Here is a 12,395-nt window from a genome sequence, read left to right as displayed (position 1 = left end):
CCAAAAGCATCACAAAAACTCAGGATCTTTCCAATAACACCTCAGATTTTAAATTGAATGTATATTTTAATAAATAAATCCATAGCATACATTTTAAAGTGCAGCCTCCCTTGAAGCTGTTATCACAACGGTACATCGTGCATAATGTTTAAACACAAATATGTAAGCCCATGCCATTTCAAGTATGCAGGTTCACTGTTTAATATTCCAGTCAGGTAAATTTAATTGGTTATTGCCGTAAGATTTGCTCTGGCTGCTGAGCCAAGGCTTCACAGTTCTGACAAAACAAATGTAACATATGACTCCAGGGCATCATTTACACTATTGATTTTATGGACGTTATCATTTAACATTGAAATCTATGTTCTAAATCTTCAACGAAACATTAAAAGTTGTTAATATGTCCTCCAGTAAAAGATCAGGTGGAAACTTTGTGTCCACGTTTGAGATATGGAGACTGTTGCATACAAAAACCTGTCTCTTCGATAACAAAATGAGATGGCTGGTGGCTCTATTCACTTTAGACAGGCATCAAAGAATAAGCACATAATCATATACAGCTGACAGTGGGTTCGTTTGACTTTTTTTCTCTAAACAGCCATTTTATTAGCAAATCTGCTATTTTAATCTACAAGAAAGCAGGTGCTGAACAGTGGTATTGTTGCGGGTGTTTGCCACATTTCTTGAGGTAAATCAGTCCCACTGTAATAAATAAATAATGCACTTCAAATTTCATGAGCAAATTCTGCTCTATTTGTTAAAGACACACTTGAATTAACCCTGTCAGGCAGTTCATTTTCTTTGTACAATAGATAAGAGTACATAAGCCGAGCTGAGTAGCAGAATATCCCCGTTAGCCTGCAGTACATCTGTCCTCACGAGTAAGTGCTTTGTTACCAGATGTGTTGGGTGGGCTCGTCGGCCTCGGCAGTCAGCGACAGCAGGATGGCCTTGGGAGTGTTCTCAAAAAGTGCTGCTCTGTTCTGAGTTTGGCCCTTCTTGACCCAGTGGCCATAGATCTTGAACGCACACGCGTCAATGAGCTTGCGGATAGGCTTGACAGCGTACGGGTCGCTCTTGATCACCTCCTTGGTGACGGGCTTGGCACGGCGGTAGTTGCAGTAGATTCGCATTGTGGCGAGGACAGTCATGCAGATAACCTGAAGGAGAAAGTGTAGAGTATGTTTAATGTAAAGAAAGGGAACGTGTCCATCACTGTAATAATATATAATATAAGGTATTAAAGACCCTGCACACACCTGTAGTTCACCCACACAGGTGTTTTCATTTACTCTGCCTAGTTAGACTTCTTCTCAGGACTGTGTGTGTAAAGAATGTGTTTGAATGTGTTACACCAGCTTTTATCATTCTTAAATACACCATAGCTTTTGGGGTTGAACCATTTTCCTGAGCAAACATTTGCTTTCATTCATTTCAACACACAATGAGATTAATTTTATTTGAAATTTAACCTTTAAAGACCTAAAACGTGTCTCATAATACACTCTAAAATGGTCAAAGTTAAATAAGACTTTGTTGGGAGGGTTACTTTTGAAGTGTAATGGATACAGATTACTAGTTAGGTTGTCTGTTTCTAAGTGGCAACGCTGTGATATTCTGGCAACCTGTCCAGGGTGTACCCCGCCTCTCGCCCAATGTCAGCTGGGATAGGCTGCAGCCCCTCGCGACCCCCGACAGGATAAGCGGTTACGGACAATAAATATTCAATATTCTAATGAATGAATGATGTGGGCTATGCCAGTATTATTTAGGTTTTAGGAACATTTTTGTACACGTATACAGCACCTTCTAAATATGTATCTCAATGGTGTTTTAACCGACATTTGCAACACACAACATCTTGCCTGTTTGTGGTTGGTTCAGTGCGTTGTCATAAATATACTGTGAATGAAACCAACTCGCCAACAGTTTGCAAGGTTGGGGCAGAGATGCATGCCCAAATGAAACATCCACATTTCTAGTTGGATGATAAAACACACCTACTTTTAAACGTTATGAAAGACTTGGATATTAACAGGGTTTTGGATGTGTGCAAATATCAGAATGCTGATTTTTTCAAGAAAGTGGTTGAAGGACTGAAATAGAAGGGCTGCGTTTGCAACTTTGGGAAACAAAATGTTAGGGCATGCTGATCAGAGTATTCAGAATATTTGTTTTCATTAGCCATGTGAGCAGCTTAGTAGGAAGTGTCTTATTCAGAATAAGGGCAAAAAACAAAAAAAAAAATATGCATGTAAACGTGGTCACTGTGTGATGTCACAGTTTGAAAGCTGTCCTTTCTGGTGTGTTCAAGGACACTTTAATATGTTACACTGGGGTGTCATTTCTCAAAGATCAGTACTTTTTCCAGTCAAGTCAGAGAAGCCAAAAAGATGTTCGTGTTTGCCTTTAGTTTCTCTTACAGGCATTATGACATATGTTATGATATATTACACAGACATTATGAAGTGAACCTGTTGGGCACATTGGAAATAACTCTAAGCATTGATGGTGCGCTGTGTGTATGTGGATTTACGTCTCACCTTGAACCGCCTGTATGGACTGAACTGTCGTACTTCATTCACCACATACTCTGAGAAGAACGAGTGGTTGAGGACATCTGTAGCTGTGTATCTCTGCTTTGGGTCCACCACCAGCATGCGAGAGATCTGAGGTAACAAAACAGAGACTTTTAGACATTCTGCTGTTATTGAAACCTCACGGCAGCTTCAAATTTTGACATCACTAACTGTCATAAGCGGCATCAATACTTAGACTAAGTCTTGTTAATTTAACCGGCATAAGTGGAGGTGAACAAAAGAGCCTACCAAATCTTTCACAGTGTCTGAGCGGTCCTCCCACTCTGGAGACGAGAAGTCGTACTTCCCGGCCAAGATCATACGCAGCATCAGCATCTGTTTCCTGTGCCAGAAGGGCGGAGAGCCTGCGAGCAGCGTGTACATGATCACGCCTGAACTCCATCTGCAGGCAGAATCCCGGAAAGAAGCAAGCTTACAGAGTTTGAACGGTATGTACATTGTTTTGTATTGTTTAGTATATATTATATCCGACATTCTTTTGGCTTTACTGTGTGTTCTTGTCTCTGCACACTCACATGTCCACAGCTGTAGTATATCCTGCATGCCCTCCGTCCATGGAGCATTCGATGATCTCTGGAGCGAGGTAACCAGGGGTCCCGCACACCTCTGCATGATGAGACACATCAAACTTGTGAACTTTGAGTATCCATATTTACAAAGCTCGAAAAGTCTACTCATAAGAGTGCAGTTTGTAGGTAATCTAACATTACATATTTACCTACTAAACAAATTATATGAGGCACAGTTTCATGAGATATTTGACCTGCCATTGGTGAAGTCTTATTTGAAAGGTCAGTGTACCCTGAGTGTCTGGGACTACAGCAAATAGATCTGAGTGTCTTCTTGCATCTTAACCTTTGTAAGAGCAGCTAAGAGACAGACCGGGGCATGTTGTGCAACCAGACCCAGATTCTCCGCTGACCGCCAGCAGCTGCTGGCTCTGCACTGTAGGTTGTAAACATAGTAGAGCAGGACGCTCATATATCCTCAGCTGAATATGTTGGGGTGAGACCATCCGCTGTGCTCATGTTTAGATGTAAATCAACCCGTGATATTGGTGAATGCTCTTACATGCTGAATGCTTACATTGGTACGCTTTGGTAACTAGCTCCCGATAGCTACTAGGGAAACAAGAACACCATCCTCTTCCTGTTTTGGTTGCACAGCGGTTGAGGCACTTCCTTTGTGCTGTAAATGGAGCCGTAGTTTTCCCGGGAGATCACACCAGGGACAAACAGGTATGCATAGTGAAAGCGAGGCTTAGGCGGAACCAGTCTAAAAGCCATTTCTCACCAGTGCAATAATAAACTGCAGTGCAGGAGTATCTAAAATCTGCATGTGATTTCTCAGCATGACAACTATGCAGTGGTTAGCATTGTCATTGTCACACACAGCAGTAGTTTTGGGCTCGAAACCCATACGGAGTTTGCATATTCTCCCCGTGTCAGCGGGGGTACTCCGGCTTCCTCCCACAGTCCAAAGACATGCAGGTTAACTGGTGACTTTAAATTACCCAATGGTGTGAATGTGAGTGTGAATGGTTATCTGTCTCTATGTGTCAGCCTTGTGATAGTCTGCCAACCTGTCCAGGGTGTACCCTGCCTCTCGCCCAGTGTCAGCTGGGATAGACTCAATCCCCTCTGCAACCCCAACAGGATAAGCGGCCATGGGAAATGAACGGGTCCAGTGCAAATTATCCATGTTACTGTGTTCTATTGTAACACGAACGAATAGCAAATTAAATCAAGCAGTAGGAGAATTCTCCAGACGGAGAATGTCTAAATGGCTAACGTAAACTACACAATACATGAACTAATTGTACCCCAAATGTAATGCTAAAGCTAGCAGGTGTGACAAACATATACCGTCAGCAAGTGCATATTAACTACAGAACCATCTTCATCACATCTCAAGCCATATATTGCCCTTTATTTGGCTGCTGAGGCAGTCATCACACTGTTTTTCATTCAGTATTGAGTGTTGAGAGACCAAATTGATAACAACTGATGGCATTAGTTGGAACAAAGGTTTTCATTGATCAAATTTCTGCAGGTGAAAAACTGCTGAAATCAAGGTCAGTCCAAATACTTTTGCCCCTGCACAAATGTTGCACAGGTGTGTGTAAACATTAAGATTAACATTTTTATACTAAATTTTCAGATGAAATTTCCTGCTTGGTGTGAAACAGCTTTAATAAATGCTGATGGTGTGACCATTGTAAAGCAGTTACACCATGCAATCCACATGTACTTCACAATGAAAAGTGTCTATTTCCACTTTATATGTATTCAGATATTGTTTTTATGTTTGCCGGTTGGTTTCCATGCAAGCTTTCACCGACCTTTGAGCTTCTGTCCCGGCTTGATTTGCACAGCGAAGCCAAAGTCGGTGAGTTTGATGTTCATCTCATCGTCTAAGAGGATGTTCTCAGGCTTCAGGTCCCGGTGGACGATGTTCTGACTGTGGAGATACTGGACCACCTCCAGCAGAGCACGCATGATCTTCCTAAAACCAACACACACTTAAGGTCTATAAAGAATGAGAATAATTCATCGCTTTCGTCTTAGTGTATAAACACTCACTGACCTGGTTTCCTTCTCACTCAGAGTAACTTTCTCTGTGAGGTAGTCAAAAAGTTCGCCCCTCTTCATCCTGTGGGAAAGAAAATGAAAAATTCAAACAGCTGCTGCTCAACTGAATTTGAGTTTTGGGAAACTTGAGGTTTGATACTTACAGGTCAAAAACCAGGAAGTAGAAGGCTTTGGATGCGTAGCAGTCTTTGAGCTGTACTGGAGAGGGGAGGAGAGACATCTAAGGTAAACTGAGTATTAAATGAAGACGGACAACACTTAATAGGTGGATCACCTGAGAGCAAAGGCCAACACTGACTTCCTGAGCAGGTTAGTGGGACAAAGACAAGCTCCTTTGTCTTCTGAGACTCTTAATGTAGACTCATGCTTTAATAAAGCTGCTGATTCACACAGTTTTAGTTCAAATCTGACTTTCAGGGGGAACAAATGTTCTTACTGATGTTGTTCTGTCCGCAGACTTTCTTCAGGATGTCGATCTCCTTCACTGTCGCCTCCCTGATCTCCTCGATCTCCTGCGGGGTCATTTTATCCGAGGGGGTGATGTCGATGATCTTCACTGCGTACTCCTGAGACGTCCGTTTGTTGATGCAGCGACGCACCACGCTGCTCACTCCTCTGAGGAAGAGTAAGCACTTATTATCTACAACTTGGTCAGGTCACTTATTTCCTCAGGGGTTTGTGTTTGTACAGCTGGACTCAAAGAAAACATGTTTGTGTGCTTTGGTCAGGAATTTCTGTGACTGTTGGACGGTATGTTCTCAGAAGGATTCATCCGATATACTACTCTAGCATCATCCATGGGAGAGTACCCTCATGTCGATGTGATGTGAGGAGCATAAAGTCAGCTGTAATTTTTTCCACTGAAATCCATGTCAGAGAATCATTCAGAAAATCACTGAATGAAACCAACTCTCTGCCCCCAGTTTGTGGAGCTGGCTGAGCCATGTGAAGAGTACGAGAGCAGCTGAACACAATGTCCAAATCCCGTGACCTCATGACCCGCATGTGAGAAAGGGAGTGAAATTACGTAATCTGACAGCATGCCGTCCAAACCCGGGCAGCTCTCAACACTAAACCCTTTGTTCAAAACACGCTGAAGTTAATGAATGCTGCCTCCCTGGACACTGTGTGCTTTACGTAACAGCACCCCCGTCTGACAGATGGTGGGGAATGACAATGAGACAGGAAGCTCAGACGCTGCTGACATCTCTCACAGGGAGACTTCAGGGAGACCATTCGGCTTGTGTCTGTGCTGTCCACACCAACAGGGTCTAAGTCTAATGCACATTACTATCGTGTTGAGCTGTATTAAACTGTATTAGGCTGTTGAATAAAAAAAGCTGGAAAAACTGAATTTCTGGACCACAGTTTAAAGAAATGTATTCTTTGTGCTAACTAAAGATGGCCAGTGACACAACATTTTCGGCTTGTGACTCCTTAAAGGATTACCGTAACATTTTGAGGAAATATTTCTTGCATAGAGCTACATGAAAGGATTGATTTCCCTTTCCAATCTGAGAGTAAAACTTCTCATCAAACTCACAGCAAGTGAATGAGCTTAATTCCCAAACTGTACCTTTAGTATGAAGCAACATGTTTGGATTCGCCTCATCACAGAACATGTTCTCACTCCCAGCTTCACCCATGCTTGGTCAGTGGCCCTACCCCTCAAACTGTGACACTCTAGGTCATTCTCTGGTTACATCTCCTATTGATTATTGTAATTCTGTCTTCTTTGGTCTCCCTCTCAAGTGTCTTCATAAACTCCAGTTGGTTCAGAATTCAGCCTTCCATAGATCATATCATGTCTGTTCTCCAGCAGCTTCACTGGCTTCCTGTTAAATATCCCATCAATGTTAAGATTCTGCTTCTCACCTTTAAGGCCCTTCATAATCAAGCCCCTTTCTAACCTGTCTGAACTCCTTCATATCTACACACCCTCCCGTACTCTTAGATCCTCTTCTGCAATCCAGCTCACATCACCATCGGCCTGCTTGACTACCATGGGGACTGGAAGTCTCTCCCCCATCACATTCGCAAAATTGACTCACTTTCCACTTTCAAATCCCATCTGAAAACACACCTTTTCAAGCTGGTATATTCAGTCTAATTTAATGGTGACACACATATTGAGACTTGCACTGATGATGATTTTATACCTAATATTTATAATCAGGATTTTTGTCTAGTCATTTTATTAACTGTTGTTGTATATTATGGATTTTATAATCATAGATACTTTGCTGCTTGTTTTTTTTAACTTGAGACTTGTAAGGTGTCCTTGAGTGCTTTGAAAGGCACCTATAAATAAAATGCATTATTATCATTATTATGTACCCTTACAGCGTCAGCTTTGAAAGCTCAGGAACAATGTGTCAGTTTACTCTTGTTACATGCATTGTGTATTTTCAATATAAACTTCCGTTTTCACGGGAAATGTACAGTTTCCGCTCATTAAATTCACACAGGCTACAAAAGCACATGGTTAGGTTTATATGCACGTTTGTTACTAATGTAACATCATGTGACATACATCAAATATGTCACAGCGTAGTATGCTACACATAGTAGCACACTACGTTATTATCTATGATTTCACACGGAACACGAAAAGCAGTCTCCCAGGTGAAAGTCCAAGTTTGTTTGACCCGTCCACCTCCACTTCTAACTGCCGCTAAGGGGTGCCTCAGTGCCTAGGTACCTGAAGGCAAAGACCATTGCCCAACGTATGACAAGCTAAATGTGAGAGAGTTGCATCAATGGTTGCAGATGTCTACTGTCCTTTTTTGTGTCCTTAATTAATAAAATTGTCCATTCCAGCCACAGACTGTATAAAATAAGAAAACAACTTCAACAAATATCAGAGGAATCATGTGACTCCTCAACTTAAACGTGTGATCCCTTATGAGGGTCCTGACCCTCAGATTGGAAACGCCTGCTGTGGGCTATTTTAAGACTTAATATACATACCTTCCCAGAATCTCCTTGGACTCATACTTGTCATAGAACTCCTGGGCTCCCACCGAGTCAGGGACCTCCTCCTCTCTAGTCATGGTGTCTGTGATGCCGGTTCACCCACCGAGGCTGCACGACTGCTCTCCTCTCACAGCTCACAACAGTTTGTATTTTCACTGCCACAAAACAGCTCTGTAAAGATGAGATGGGAAAGTACCACTAATGATAATGCACTTATAAGCCTCATATGTCAGCAGGTCATGGTCACACTCATTTAAGTGTTGAGCTACAATGATTAGTTGACTACTTAGTAAGAAAAATTAACCAGCCACTGTGTTGATAAGCAATTATATGTTCCAGTTATGCAGAAGTGCCAAACATTTGCCAATTGCATTTTCTCAAAGGTGACTGTTTGCAGGTCTTTTCATATTTATATTGGTGTAAATGAAATGTTTTTGAGCTGACAATCAATTTATAGATGTCACTTTGGGCTAAGAAATTGTGATGGGCATTTTTAAAAAATATTTTTTTAACATTTAAGAGGTGATTAGTCAGTAATTTAGAAAATAAATGGTAGATTAAACGATAATAAAAATATTTAAAATCATTTCCTTAACTACTGTAGCATACTGTTGGATGGATCAATCTGCAACAGTGCATTAAGTTTTATTAATCGATCATATGGTTTGCATGTAAGATCTTATTTCATGCACATTTCACCTTGGCTACAATGAATGGTTTAAGAGGGTTTGAAGAGGCTTACTTTAAGGATTTTGTTAATGTTACAGGCAGAAATAATGCCGCCTTGTCTTACTCATATAGATTGCACAGCTCTAATAATCGATCAATATGTGTTTTGGATCGAGACTGAGTGTCATAGCCGACATATCATGGAGCCTAGACTAATAAAGCAATATGCCACAGTGTGTGAACTAGATCTCCTCTCATCCTCTGTCACTATTTGACCTTTAGCAGGCTCCAGAAACCAACTAATGCATTAAAGAGAAGAAACAAATGGCTCGGTCACTCACCGTGTCCCGTGTCGCTCAGTCCCTGATATAAAGGCTATCCATCATTATCACTCGAGTCTGTGTACAAAGTGGCAGAGGACGGACAAAGAGCTGCAGTCAAAGCCCGGTGCTGTCGCGGCTCGGAGGGGCTGCTGCCATTGCAAAGGGTGAGCCTTAATGTCAGATGCCAAAAATAAATTGCTGCCTCCACAGCCAGCAGCACACTCTGGACGCGTGTCCGCACAAAAACCAGATCCATGAAATAACACCCTGCAGCTCCTGCCCGTGCCATGAGATATCACAGAGAGGGCTGTCCTACATTACCAACACTACTCCACATGCAACTATTAACACGTGGGTTTGCACTGAGGCTGGAGTGACGTGACAGGTGCAGGACCTCTGTGACATCTTATGAAAGATGTAAATATAGTGATGCTTCTTAGAAAGTCCAGTGGAATAAATCATCACGCCCTGGATGTTGTTTTTATTTGATTGAAGCGCTTTATTATTTTGAAACTTGTTGCAAACACACAGGTGGAAACTACAGTTATGATCTACAATTGCATCTCATCAGTTTAAATTAAAAACACTAATGAAAAACACAGACAACTGAAATCAACTCGCAGCAATATATATAAACATTATTTATACGACTATTATTACAAATTCTGCAGCACTGTCCTGAGAATGAACACAATGACACAGTCTGATGATGATCAACTGTCAAATTAAAGCATGTTTATTGATCTCTTGTGGATTAACACCTTCTTCGTATCCATCCAGCCGGGTTATTTATTATAGTTTGTGTGTGCTCTTCACTTTGCAGGGTTTTGTCTCAGTCTCATGACAGACCTGTGGAGAAAAATGTAATTAAACCTCCCATCTATAATATTTCATTCTGCAAATGTAAACATCCTACAGAAGGAAATAAGCTGGAAGCATTCAGAAAAGCCTTTAACGCCTCCCTGTGGCCACATGGTGTATTACAACACATTACATCAGAACCATGACTTGCATAATACAAAGTCCTTCGGCTGTGACGCCTCGATGACTAAGTGCTTACACAAGACCTCCTTATTTGGCTGTGTGACAACTGTAACAGTGCAGCAGAAACAAGACTCTGGAGACAATGGATCAATCTGTTATAAAACAGAAGTGTGCAAAAAAAGAAAAAGAAAAATTATAACACTACAATTACATTAGTGGTCCCAGACTGCACCGTTGGACTGCCATAAACATCTATCAACAAGCTTTTAATTTACATGTTATTTCATACAACTCCCCCATTTTGACTCACCATTAGCAAACTTGCACTGTTTCAGCACCTCGCTGAAGCCCTCGCAGAGCTTATAGTCGCTCTGGTTTTGGGCACACTCGATGAACTGTTTGAGCTCATACGAGCAGGCCTGCTGCTGCTGAGGGGCCTCCTGCTGCATGTACATGGACTGTGGCTGCTGCTGGTAGGTGGGCTGAGCCTGGTACGGCTCCTGAAAGACACAAAACAGATGATGGGATCTTTCACAAATATACCGTACGCATTCCTAATTTGAGAGCAAGTTTATGATTTTTGTCTGGTATTTGTTTATAAATGTGACACAAAGATAAAAATTGACATCGTCTTGTCAATACTATCAGAAAAATGAAGCATATCCATCCATAAAATATTGAAATGCCGTCATGCAAGTGTCAAAATGTTTGAAAACATCTTACATGCCCAGATATGCGACACGTGGCTTAGCTTTACGATTCCCTTCAGATTTTTAAAAGACAGGCAAGCAGGTGGAATCAATCAGCACTCAAGACACCTTAATACCTACTATAAATATACCCAGGTAAAGGTAATAGTATGATTATGCGCATAGACTTCCCCGATAACCTGACATGATTTGGCAGCCTACAAGTTAACACCACTCTTCCTCCTCCAACAACCCCCAAACGCACCTGTTTTTTGTTACTGCTCCCTACCTAGACAAACTAATCTGCCCCGAGGCTATTCCGGTCCTGTGACCTGCTTAACCAAAGTTTATTTACCTGGTATGTGACATCAGGCCTGGCAGGCTCTGAGTGTCCTCCGCCGAAGCCTCCAGTCATGGCGTGGCCGATGGTGTGTCCTACCGCAGAGCCCACAGCCACGCCAGCGGCTGTAGTCGCCATCTGGGCAAACATACCAGGCTGCCTGGGTGCTGCGGCCGGAGCACCCACGGCAGACGGAGGAGCATGCGTTGGAGCCGGGGCATAGGAAGGAGGAGGTGCAGCTCTGGCCATAGGTGGTGGTGATGGTGGAGCCCGGCTGTAAAGAGAAAGTCGTACATGTGTACAATGAAAAGTGCTGATGCTAAAGTTCAAGACGGTCACGGCTCTATAGAAAAGTGACTGTAAATATTTAAGTTTTTCACCAGGGCAAACGTTTGACCATGGGATCCTTCTTGAGTTTAAAATGACAAGTGTGCAGAAGGGTGATTAAACAGTAGAAAATATCAGTGTGAAACTGTATGTGGTGTCACTTGAGGTCACTGATATGAGCTTCCCTCTGGGCAGTTTAGGGCTATTTATACTGACAGACTCATGTTGGGCTCAGTGTCTTGAGTCCACAGCTTTAATGTAGCACTTAATCTGAACTAGATGTGGGTAACATGGTCCCATATCACATTAATAAGTTATATAGTAAAGCAAATATGATGCCAGATAAGTTAGAGGCATTCAAAACACATTTAAACTTTACTATAATACTACACTTAACATAATCCCATATGGTGTCAAATAGCTATAACCCTGACCACCAGAGTGTGGCTTAACAAAAATAAAGTCTAGAGGGAAGTCGCATTAAGTTGTACAAAAGGAAGACATTAAGATATACAATAATAAACATTATAAGTTAGTTCTGGCTGCTTAATGTATCTGACTAGCACAAGCTAACATGAGTAACTGTAAGGCGCTAGCTGAACATGCTAGCAGCTACATTAGCCTTCACACCATCCCGTCACAACTGCATTAAAACTTTTATTAAATGTAAGATAATAAAATGTTACCTGGCTGGAGGGGGCATCCTGGATGTCCTGCTTCTGCTTCCTCTCGGCATTTTTAAATTATGTGTATATTTGTGAGGTTTCTGGCTGTTAAATAGAGACGCAGTACTGAGCCGTTAGCTGAGTGTCGACCTTTAGCTAGTCCGGAACTTTCTGGGTGTTACATCATTTGTGTCTCGGGTAACTTCCGGTGTGACGGTGACAACCATAGAC

General features: G+C 42.0%; 2 protein-coding genes across 2 annotated transcripts; both read right to left on the bottom strand.

The window, feature by feature from the left end:
• Window positions 1-64: 64 nt before the first annotated feature.
• phkg1a (phosphorylase kinase, gamma 1a (muscle)) lies at window positions 65-9,492 on the bottom strand. Its single transcript, XM_050059375.1, has 10 exons — window positions 9,178-9,492; window positions 8,162-8,338; window positions 5,628-5,806; window positions 5,335-5,389; window positions 5,187-5,252; window positions 4,942-5,105; window positions 3,116-3,206; window positions 2,829-2,982; window positions 2,544-2,669; window positions 65-1,160 (listed from the first exon to the last, which is right to left on the bottom strand). The coding sequence occupies exons 2-10, from the start codon at window positions 8,242-8,244 to the stop codon at window positions 894-896; spliced, it is 1,185 nt and encodes a 394-aa protein (XP_049915332.1). The 5' UTR covers window positions 8,245-8,338; window positions 9,178-9,492; the 3' UTR covers window positions 65-893.
• Window positions 9,493-9,634: 142 nt separating this feature from the next.
• Window positions 9,635-12,354, bottom strand: chchd2 (coiled-coil-helix-coiled-coil-helix domain containing 2). Its single transcript, XM_050059486.1, has 4 exons — window positions 12,186-12,354; window positions 11,188-11,446; window positions 10,454-10,643; window positions 9,635-10,008 (listed from the first exon to the last, which is right to left on the bottom strand). Exons 1-4 carry the CDS (start codon window positions 12,233-12,235, stop codon window positions 9,998-10,000), a joined length of 510 nt encoding a protein of 169 aa, XP_049915443.1. The 5' UTR covers window positions 12,236-12,354; the 3' UTR covers window positions 9,635-9,997.
• Window positions 12,355-12,395: the final 41 nt, after the last annotated feature.

This window comes from Epinephelus moara, chromosome 2 (genome assembly GCF_006386435.1).
Source record: "Epinephelus moara isolate mb chromosome 2, YSFRI_EMoa_1.0, whole genome shotgun sequence".
NCBI classification, from domain to species: domain Eukaryota; kingdom Metazoa; phylum Chordata; class Actinopteri; order Perciformes; family Serranidae; genus Epinephelus; species Epinephelus moara.
The sequence above is the reverse complement of the archived record's forward strand: the minus strand, read 5'-3'. Positions and strand labels throughout refer to the sequence as shown.

Excerpts from the sequence above, each read along its gene's own strand:
- chchd2 (XM_050059486.1), bottom strand. The coding sequence starts at position 12,235 with ATGCCGAGAGGAAGCAGAAGCAGGACATCCAGGATGCCCCCTCCAGCC. Across the intron at positions 11,447-12,185 it reads AGGATGCCCCCTCCAGCCAG|CCGGGCTCCACCATCACCAC; the intron begins GTAACATTTTAT and ends TTCTCTTTACAG. Across the intron at positions 10,644-11,187 it reads GGCCTGATGTCACATACCAG|GAGCCGTACCAGGCTCAGCC; the intron begins GTAAATAAACTT and ends TGTGTCTTTCAG.
- phkg1a (XM_050059375.1), bottom strand. The coding sequence starts at position 8,244 with ATGACTAGAGAGGAGGAGGTCCCTGACTCGGTGGGAGCCCAGGAGTTC. Across the intron at positions 3,207-4,941 it reads GCCGGGACAGAAGCTCAAAG|AGGTGTGCGGGACCCCTGGT; the intron begins GTCGGTGAAAGC and ends CTCATCATGCAG. Across the intron at positions 2,983-3,115 it reads TATACTACAGCTGTGGACAT|ATGGAGTTCAGGCGTGATCA; the intron begins GTGAGTGTGCAG and ends TTCTGCCTGCAG.